Source organism: Gymnogyps californianus, chromosome 5, assembly GCF_018139145.2.
Source record: "Gymnogyps californianus isolate 813 chromosome 5, ASM1813914v2, whole genome shotgun sequence".
Taxonomy (NCBI): Eukaryota; Metazoa; Chordata; class Aves; order Accipitriformes; family Cathartidae; genus Gymnogyps; species Gymnogyps californianus.
In genome coordinates, this window is record NC_059475.1 from 34,191,216 (window position 1) to 34,201,846 (window position 10,631).

Below are 10,631 nucleotides of genomic sequence, written 5' to 3' on the forward strand. Positions count from 1 at the left end.
TAGGGAGTATAGAATAAGAGTTCAGTAGTACTCAAGAATATTTTCAACTTTATATAAAGGTGGAAACCTAGTGTCTTTGCATGTTGAGGACTCAGAATGACTGGGACTGGAACAGTGTCAGATGATGCCCTAGCTCCTACAGGACTGATGCATTTCAGGAGTGGATGCTGTTCTACACAACAGGTGAACATTAGATCTCTGCTGCAGGGCTGAATGTGTCATGCTCCACCATCAGACAAGCACTTTCGAAGACTTTCTGTTAATCACTGTCGTAGATGTTTTGGGATGTGTTTGAAACTGCACATAATCTCAGACAAAGGAAGACAAGGCAAGCAAATTTTGTACTTTTTCTGTCTTTCAGCAACTGGAACAGATCTTCCCAAACCCCCAAACCACCTCCACCATTCTGACTTGACAGAAGGTGCTCCTTTCAAACTCCTGCTTCCTTCACGCTACCATAGCAAGGAGGAGGTAGTCAGCAAATGTGTACTCAAGTATTGTTCTTCTGACTTTCCTAAAGAACGTTGGGCTTTTTTTGATCTGTTTCAAAAGGGACTTCATTATGATTGCAAAGGTTAATGGATTTTAAACAAATACAAGAAAAATAGCAATTCTTGAAAAATCTGGCTGGCTTGAGTTCAGCTATTTTGGTAAGCATTCTAAAAAAGCTAAGGAAGAATAACTGCACTTACAAAAGTACCATGTACAACTTCATAACAATTATGCATTCATGGGCAACTTTCCCAAATTAAAACGGTGTGAATCCAACCATTAGAAAGAATTCAGCAATAGCAAACCAAAGCTATTCGCAAATGAACAAACCAACCATACCAGTGTTTTTACTCCCTAGTACCTACCACCAATCTTGAAACGTCCAACTAATGCATGCAGTGGAGCTGATAGTTCGAGAAGTTTTTGTTCCATGCTTATGGTGGATGCAAAGCCACAAATTAAAAAAGAAGAGCATGGGACAGACAAAAATAGTTCTAAGCAATCCCTTATCAGCATCTTTGTAACAAAAAACCCAAAACCAAATCCAAAGCACCCCATGGTGGGTTGTGGAAACAATATGGCAGACATAAGACAGGAAAAGATTGTATGAACAGAGACCTGATTTGCACATCCTGTAATGTACCCACTTGTTATGAATTTAAGGACCATCCCTTGAAGTTACAGAAAAGGGGAGAAGCTTTCTGAGCCAAAAACAATTTTGAGAAGGTATTTAGTCTTTTTTTTTTTTTTTTTCCCTTGGATACTAAGTGATTATATATCCTGATAGAGTGGTCAGTAGTATGTATTTAGCATGTATTTCCTCTCTCTCACACAGAGTGATCTTAGTATAGTTACAGAGAGCATTATTCCTCCTCACTCAGTCACCTGTGCCTAAATTCCTCCTGTACCTGAAGGTCTGTTTGGCAGCCTGCTTCTTGTAGTAATAACACCAGTAACAAAGCTGTTTCAGAATAAGCTGAGCTGTCATCAGTGCTGGGGATGCTCAAGGCATAAAAGTCTCCAGCTCTCAGTTCAGAGGCCATACTTACCTTACAGTACTAACACTCATGTCCTCAGAGACTTGTACCAGGGCAAACAGGAAGCAGAGATGTTGAATAAGCAGAGCTGTCCTGAAGCTCATTATTTTCTGCCATAACTGCACTTTAAATTGAGAAGCATGGCATATAGAACTTTTTTTTTCTTCCTTATTTCTTAAAAATATTCACCAATACTTGAGTATTTCAGGGACCACCCCACTCTGATGGATGCGCGTATACCTCCTATTTATAGCTTACCTGACTTCAAACAACCAACCAAACCTGTGTAGATAGCTATTGTGTAGATATCTATTTTGTATGATTCTTTGGTAGAGAAAACAATTTTTATTTTAATCAATGCTTTTGGCAATGACTATTGCTGCAGCATAGAATGAGGTGACAAAAGCCTTTGTTTTCCGAACTGCTGTGTGTATGTAAAAGGCTGTCTGGGAGATACTGTGAGACTTCTGTTTGTTCTTAATAAAATACCATTATCATAAATTAAACTGTATTATTCTCAGAATGAAAGAAACTATTTTAAAAGCCAAAATAGTCTCGATGTAAACAAAAATGGACAAAGATTGTGTTTCATATCCAGGCACATACCTGGTGCAAACCTGTCCTAGTCTGATTCTTTGCTTCTCTCTGCTGATCTTCTCTCAGCTTTAGTGGATGACGAAAGTGTACTCCCATGGGCGCAGGATGTTCACTCCTTCAAAAGATGGCTAAAACAATTTTCCAGACTTCCTCCTGTGACACAGCTACTTGGTCATTTCTTCAGCGCACATTCTCAGGACTTCATGGGATTTTTACAGCATAGTCAATGTTCCCAGCACACTCTTAAGCCCAAGACTCTGTCCACTCTGCTGAGACATTATTTATTTTCTGACATGTTCTCCCCACGGCTCAGTTAGTTAATCTTCCTGCTGCTATAGTGCTCCTCAAGGGCCTTGACTATTTCTCCTCCCCATGAAGAAACACAACCTGGCCGAGCCACGCCCCGAGCCATATGCAACTCAAGTACATGGTTCTTAGTCAAAGGACCTCCGCTGTAGCCATTTACACAGTCAGGCTCCTAGGGCCTGCTGCTGTTGTTAACAGCCAATTTCCGCCCCTGCCCCAACACCGGCCCTTCCCAGTTCTGCCTGGACTTGCAACCAAACACAGTCTGCATCAGTGTGCAGCTTCACTAACTTCAGAGAGACCTACCAACTTACATTAGGGCAGCACTGGAATTAAAAATCTGGCCAAGCCCAACATTTAAAGTATTTCTGAGAAATAAAACCATAAAAAATGAAGTAACTTAGAAAATGTTACCCAAAAGCCAGTGGCACATCCCCAAGCTGCTGCCTTTCACTTGGACAACCAGAATACTTCCTGTGACATGAGCTAACCTGTGTCTTTCAAACTCCATGGCACCGTGAAAAAAAATAAATCGCCTTATCTCTACCATACTGCATGATGGTATGTTGCCACATGTTTTAATTACAGATTATGTAGACACGCATAGTACAGCATTGTATGCAAATTAAGCATGACTCTAGGCTCCTGCCAACTTGCTGGGTTAGCTCTTGTTTTGACATTTCAATTGTCTCAGTTACATTACTAAGGAGTCATGGAAAAAAAGAAGAATTTTCCAATCTTCAGTTACTCCCGAGAGCACAGATCAATAAAACTTTATTCACGTAGTCATTACCATCATTTTCAACAACACTTTTCCTCATATTCTCAGAGCAATTGATGTGGCCCTTTTAACGCCACCTCTTTTCCATGTCCTGTGTCACCATGCCCCTGCCCCACTCAGCAATGGGTCCACATTTTCCCTGTCTTCCTTTTGCTACTTACGTACTTACAGAAGCCCTTCTTGTTGCCTTTGACATCCCTCAACAGATTCAACTCCAAGTGGGCTTCGGCTTTCCTAACCGCATCTTGGACAGTGTTGCTGTATTCCTCCCAGGTTACCTGTCCCTGCTTCCACGTTCTGTATACTTCCTTTTTGTGTTCAAGTTTTGCCAGGAGCAACTTGTTCATCCATGCAGGCTTCCTGGCATTTTTGCTTGACTTCCTGCTCGTTGGGATGGACTGTTCTTGAGCTTAGAGGAGGTGATTCTTGACTATCAATCAGCTTTCTTGGACCCCTCTTCCCTCTAGGGCCCCATCCCATGGGACTCCTTCAAGGAGATCCCTGAAGAGGTCAAAGTCCGCTCTCCTATGTTTATTTCATTAAACATAATTGAATGCAACACTATATTTTAATTTTCTGTTATTTTCTTTCTGAAATTCTCCTGTGGATCAGGAAGTTACCATCCCAGCCCACACATCAGCTGTGGTATTTAGAGTGGTATGTGCTTTTTTCAAACAGAGAGTTAAATAGAAACAAAAAAATGCATATTTTTGGCAGTCCGGCCAAGGTTACATTATGAGATTATCATAATTTTCAGATCCACAAAAGAGTAAACGTTTGATGCATGTTCTTGCCTCCCTTTGCCCTATTTCCCCATAATTCTATTCTGGAGAGGCAAGCAAAAACTTTTCTGTCCGAGTCTAAAAAGTTCTGCTCACCTGTCTTCATAGCAGAGGATTTCAAGGTTCACTTCTGTGCTTGAGCTGACATTTTCTGTAACAACTCTGTGACTCTGTGCAGGCCTTTAGCCCTAACATCACTGTACTGCTGCACCACTTTCTACTCATCTAATTAAAAAAAGCCATGGGGCAGTTTTGCTTGCTTTTCCATGTGTCTCTCCAAGTCCTGCTGCAAGTTTGCTACCTTGATTTTTTTTTTTACTATTTTATTCCACTTGATTGTGGAGCTGTCTTCCGCTGCTCCAGGATTTCTTGACAACTTTTGTACACTTCTATCAAGCAGTCCAGACGTGGCTTGGAGCTCTAGAATTTAAGTCAAACAACAGAGAATCAGGCTCTGAACTGGCTGTAAAAGAGCTGGAAAGCTTTAACTTCCCACTAGTGAGATTGTCAGGCAGAGAAAGGAATGTGGAGACAGCTGACACAAAGCTGACTAACAGAAGCATGCATGTATAAGGAATGCAACAGCAAGATGTCTGTAGTTGATTAGCTTTCTCACATTAAGTCAATGGAGAATAGATTCCCCTTTTACATGTTCGTTGAGAAATAATCCATCAAACTCCAGGAGGTGTTTGATGTAAGCTGGTGATACAGGAATGCAAAGCCATTCCATAAGCCATACCTGCTCTGTGATGAAAAATGCCAGTCCCTAAAGCTGTCAGGTCAAAACATGCAACACCATTCTGCAGTTAGCCTGAATCTCTCACCAAATCAGAAATCCTCCCCTTTCTCAGCTCACAGTTCATAGTGACAGCATGGAAGAACATCCACACCTCCCATTAACCTATCTATTAGGCCATACTCCCTCTACAGACCTACCAAACAGCAGATTTCCATACACTAATCCACCATCCTAGAAGATCTCCACCCTTCAGGACAGGGAATTTAGACACCTGGCCCCTGGCCTCTGCTAGTACTGTCAACAAAAGGACAATGGAGTGTTAACTGAAAACATCAATTCGTTTCACACAAACAGTGAATGTTGGTCAAAGTATAATGATTTTCTATCACTTCTAATCTGGACCAGATTAAAACTAGCAAGGTGAAAGTTTCCCAGTCCCACAGTCCCTACGGTCCCATGACTTTTGAGCTCCCAAAACAGCATTACTGTGTAAAGTCCATCAAACGCCTCTCCTTGCAAGTGTTGCTTAAGAGAACAATAGGTCAATTCAGCGCAGAAGTGCTCCTGGGCTCAGTGACACGGTAAATTGTATTTCTGAAGGCTGGCATAACTTAGAGGAACCCAATGAAGGAGACACACTAAAGTTACTAATTACTGCTCCTTCAAAACTAAGTAACATACTAACTTGCACGTTAAAGTGAGAATTATTGACAGGTAATGAATTGCAAACTGACACAGATCTCTTCTATACCTCCTTTGCTGGTGGAGTCAACTCTACCAACACTAAGATATTTCCATGAAAATAAAACTGTTCGGAGTTCAGCTAGAAAAAAAAGAGAAACTACACAAATGCCAGGCAGCCTCTCTGAAGCTGGAAAGGAGCATGTATAACTAAAACCAGGTTCCCAGTTGCAGCTCTCTGGAATTCATTAGTTGTTGATTTCCAACAAATCCATTTTTTCCCTTGATTATGTGTGAAATACTTAATTTATATTATTGTTAGTAAACGTCTTTACAATTGTGGAACTGAGTTAGCAGCAAGTATCAATGGAATAGTCTATTTATACCTGTAAGTATTTAGCTGAAGGCTAACTGTATCCAGTCATAAACTGGATGTGGACTACAAAATGATACTCACCAGCAGCAGGGGAATTAAGAAGGACAGAGAGGGCTATAAACCTCAGCAGTCTAAGATGTGAGGTACCTCTGTACTGCTTACTACCACTCAAGGATCAGGGCATTGTTGTGTTAGGCATGTACACAGAGAAAGAAAATCCATCCCAAAAATGGGATTATGAACAGTCAGAACAAGCTAGCAAGAGAAGAGAAAGGGGAGACAGGGTAATGGTAAAGCAAACAAGTTATTATACATTAAGCAAGTTGCTCACAGCTTGTACTGTGATCTTTGTCAGCAGGTGAGACAGGAGAAGTCATTCTAATGCCAAGCAGGTTTTTATGAGCACTTTTGGCACACAGAGCTGAGAGAAAAATCAACTGCAGCACAGTGCCACAGTTATGACAGTAACACTGAGCATAAGACTACACAGAAAGCTGTGTGAGTCGTCAGTACCCTACATGAGCCGAAGACTTCTAGTTCATGCAGACTCCTGGTTGGGTTCAGATTTAGACAGCTCTCTGTTCTTTGAATGGAGGGCAAATGAAAAAAACATCCCCGGTATGTAGTTCTACGAGAATTCTAATACCACCCATTCCACAATGCTTTAAGACCCACCCTGAAGGCCGAGTCAGGGAAAGGCAACTGTAATCAGCTACCTGTAGTAGAATAAAGATATGCTTAGACAACTGGCACACACACACACAGACCACAGATCTGGATTTCTCCACCATTCACTCAAACTCACTTGAAAGAGTGGCACAACCTCAGATACTCCCTGAGGATCTCCAGGGTCCTGCAGGAGGATGCACAGGTAGTAGATAACTTTTTGCTACAAGACAAACAGACAAAATCATCGGAGTTTGAAAATGCTATCAAAGTGCCTGGAGTTATCACAGAAAGAGGATCTGTTTCAACTCATGGGCTGAAGGCCAGTTACCCCAGGCCACAGTCAAGTCTACAAATTTATATCTATAGCTTTAGTCCCTTCACACAATAAAAAAATAGTTTTACCTGTGTTTTTTTCTATTAAATTTTTAACCTGAAAAGAACACACACATGCTGGAAGGGTAAAGTCTGCTTTTCTGCAGGAGCTTTGCAGAAAAACCCAGCAATAGGAAAAATCATCTCTTGTGTTGTCTATCTTCTTATCTCCATCTTGACTACTTATGGAGTTTGGCATCAGGATTTGTAACAACAGTACAACACAAAGAACTAAAACCACTAGCTCAGCGTCAGTGGCATTATCTAAAGGATGGATTTGGCTTTGTGAGGTTATTTGTTTGCCTTGAGTTCTCCTTTAACGGTGAGAGAACAGATAAGAGAATAAAGAAGAAATCTGAAACAAAGCTCCTGATGTCAGTAAGGCTATGGATGGTGCTGTGTTTAATTGCTCTGGTAAATCGCGCCCATGAAAATATACCAGATGTGAGTGTGCCCACAGGTACACAAGAAGAAAGACTGTGTATGATTACCATATGGATGGCTTCATTGATAACCACATCCTTCACTTGACCCATCTCAATGAAGGTTGTGCTCTCTTTCCCTGAAGCATAGGATGAAGTCACCTGAATGCCGAGTGAGCCGATGACCAATAGGGATTCCTGGTCAACTTTCACGAAGTGCAGGTATATGATCAGGCCAATCAGCGTGATGAAGATAGCAGCAGAAAGCACCATACTATTCTGTAACACAAGCCAAGCAAAGACAGAGCTCTGGTCTTACAATTAATTGAACACGGCTTTAGAGACCGTAATATTGCACAGTAAATTATATTAAAGCTACAGTTACAAGGCAATTTTACTTAGGTGGAGTCCTTTTATTCACCTGGCTGGCTGGTATATGTGTAATGAGACTTAAATCAGTCTTCACAGTATGGTCTGAAAGAACTGGGAGCTGAAACTGAAAACTGCAAGAAAATTCTATTCCCTTGTAAATTTAGTGCAGAAATCTCAACCAAAACCAGCTAGTTACATCAGTGACAGCGTATTATACAAATGTCTATAGAGATGATGTCACTGACAGAGAAGTGTTGTGAAATGTTTCCTGGAACTGAGGGTGGAGTCTCAGAGAGGAAGAAAAATCTTTTAGGAAAAACCACTGGCCTACTCGTTTTCTTCTTAAGAACAAGTCTAAACTTGTTCAAACCTCGTCTCTCTTCCTGCCTTAAATACCAATCTAAAAAACATTTGCTTTCTTCTGTGCTTTGTCTGAGGACGAATGTCTTTTGCATGCTGCAATCTCGGGATTGTTGTTACTTAAAATAATATATAACTGATGAAACTACAGTCAACAGTAAGTCATCTGAAGATAAATGGTAATAAATAATAAATCCTAAAGGTCCGCAACCTACAACCTATTTCTGGGACACGTTTGAGAGAGCTCCAGGCTGCACACGCATGAATCAAAGTTATAACTGACAATTCCTAAAGGACCAGAACTGCACAGCCCTACCACTCAAGCTGGGCCTGTACCACCATGTGAGGTAAAGAAGCCGTGGCCACATTCAAACAGAAAGGATATCAGGACTTCGCCGAAAGTTTGTCATCATGGAAAAAAACCAGTAATGAATTACAGACACTGAAATCCACACAGAGAGAGACTTTCAGATGTCATTTCCTGGCAGAAAGGAAGGATTGCAGTCACTTGCGTACAAGCTGCATGAGCATGCGTAAAACCAAGCAGGAGGACAGTAGGTGGTAACCACTGGCTGGGGTGTATGCTTTTGTAACAAATCAATCAAACACAGCCAGCCTTCCAGCTAGAGGAACATAAACCATCTTTTCCTGTCGGAAACCTGCCAGCTGACTCACATTGCAATCTCTGTCTTCATTCTTTGGGAAAGATTACTGAAAAAATTGGAGTGCAACAGTCATAGCATTGGTCATGGTGACCAGCTCCTTCGGTCAAGCTACTGACTTCAATCTGGAGATAACTGGTCTGGGTCTACAAGATGGTCTTTCCCTGCAAGTACAGGTCACAGATCAGATATCAAAACTAATACTTTTGGATTTATCAGCAGCTTTTGAAATCTCTACTGCCAAGGTCTTACTGCCTCAGCTGCTAAACATGAGCAAGTAAATGATATTGCTCTCTGAGTCACTCAGGAAAATCCCTTTGGGGATTAACACTCACTCACCTTCTTCAATATATCCTTTATTCCAGATTCCCGCAACTCATCTCTCCAAGTAAACATCTGTTATTTGGACTCACAAGAATGTGCTGGGCATCACTCAACACCCATACGTACATCTACCCTGTCTGGCAAGAGGCTACAAACCAACGGAGGTATCCGAGAAGCCACCAAGAGCACCCGGGCCGCAGCCTGTGGGCCCTCAGACGCTGGCTAGCACAGCTCTCTTTTTCACCACATACTCGTCACGATCTACCACCTCGACGTTCCCAGAGCATGGAGGAGGCCCAGGATACACGGAAACCGCCTTTCCACTGGCTCTGGCCACCTTCTTTGGCCCGCACTGCCCACATCCTAGGAGCAGCTCGGCAAAGGCTGCGTGGCTCCCTCCAGGCCACCCAGCCTCTCGGATACCAACCACAGCCCCCGATTACCCCCCGGTATTTCAGCGGGACAGAGGCTCAGGGGTGCAGCCGGCTCAGGGCCGGGCCCCCGGGTCACCCCTCGGCGTTTGAGCCGCGGAGAGGTCTGAGGGGCGGCGGGAAGGGGCGAGGCCGGTGCGCCGCTGCCCGGGGGATGGTCGGTACCTCGCTGAGCACGAAGAGCCCGTAGGCCGCCAGCCAGACGGCGGAGGTGACGGCGCTGAGCGAGCGGAGCTGCAGGCGGGGGCAGCGCACCGCCAGCTCCCGGCAGGAGGCGCTGTGCTGGCGGCGCCGCAGCGCGATGGGCGCCCCCGACACCGAGCGGTACCGCCGCTCCTCCATGCCGCCCCACCGGAACCACCGACAAGCAGCCTAGAGCGGCCCGCCCGGCTCGATGGTACGGTCCCACCAAGCACTTCCGGCGCTACGCTCGCCGCGGGAAGGGGTGGCTGGTGCGGCCCGGCGGGCGGGTGTCCCGCCCCCCCCCCGCGCGCTCGCGGGGTGCGTGGCCGCCTCGTGCGACCGGCGCGTGCACGCGGGCGGCGCAGGGCGCGAAGCCGTCGCAGCGGCCGCGCAGTGGCGGGTGGGGCTGCTTCTGCTGGGCCTCCCGCTCCCGCCGGCCCTGCCAGGCCGCCCAGGCCCGGTTCCGCGGCGGAGCGGGGAGGTCGGCAGTGCGGGCGTCGGCCCGGCCCGCCCTGAGCGCGGAGCGGAGCCGCGGACAGTCCGCGGGGTTAGCGCGGCCGTGCGGGAGGAGCCTTAGCTGAGGTGAGCTCCGGGGAAGCTCTTCAAGCCTGGCGCTCTCCTGCCAAATGGCGTCTTCCCGGCAGCCTCCCGTGCAGTGAGTATGCAGCCGCCTGGTACGGCCGCGGGGTGCTAGCCCCCCGCGCGCCCCGGCCCCCGCTCTGTCCCGAGGGTGGTGCCGCTGGATTGTCTCGCTTGGTTAAACCTCGCCAGGCGTCTTTCCTCAATCCTGATCGACATCATGAGCTTCTGCGGTTTGCAAATGTTGATAATTCACTGCTTGCTTCCTCTGTTTTTTTAATAACAGTTTTAAACGACACAGGTTTTAGTGTTGTTGTGTGTCTCTTGTCATGATGAAGAGAGACGGGTTTTTTTCCCTATTTGCCTTTACCAGTTCCTACTACATAAGTGTATCTTTCTGTCTGTACCATCCTTTACTACAGGCTCTTTTGGTTTTTTTCAGTAATTTTTTCTTTCAAAGTTTAAA

The 10,631-nt window shown here is 44.9% G+C and overlaps 1 protein-coding gene across 1 annotated transcript; it reads right to left on the minus strand.

Moving 5' to 3' along the window:
* Positions 1 to 3,176: 3,176 nt before the first annotated feature.
* Positions 3,177 to 9,745, minus strand: PIGH (phosphatidylinositol glycan anchor biosynthesis class H). Its single transcript, XM_050897905.1, has 4 exons — positions 9,569 to 9,745; positions 7,324 to 7,533; positions 6,597 to 6,680; positions 3,177 to 4,415 (listed from the first exon to the last, which is right to left on the minus strand). The coding sequence occupies exons 1-4, from the start codon at positions 9,743 to 9,745 to the stop codon at positions 4,314 to 4,316; spliced, it is 573 nt and encodes a 190-aa protein (XP_050753862.1). The 3' UTR covers positions 3,177 to 4,313.
* Between the last annotated feature and the right edge of the window lie 886 nt (positions 9,746 to 10,631).

Excerpts from the sequence above, each read along its gene's own strand:
- PIGH (XM_050897905.1), bottom strand. The coding sequence starts at position 9,745 with ATGGAGGAGCGGCGGTACCGCTCGGTGTCGGGGGCGCCCATCGCGCTG. Across the intron at positions 7,534-9,568 it reads GGCTCTTCGTGCTCAGCGAG|AATAGTATGGTGCTTTCTGC; the intron begins GTACCGACCATC and ends CTTGTGTTACAG. Across the intron at positions 6,681-7,323 it reads TCAATGAAGCCATCCATATG|CAAAAAGTTATCTACTACCT; the intron begins GTAATCATACAC and ends TTTGTCTTGTAG.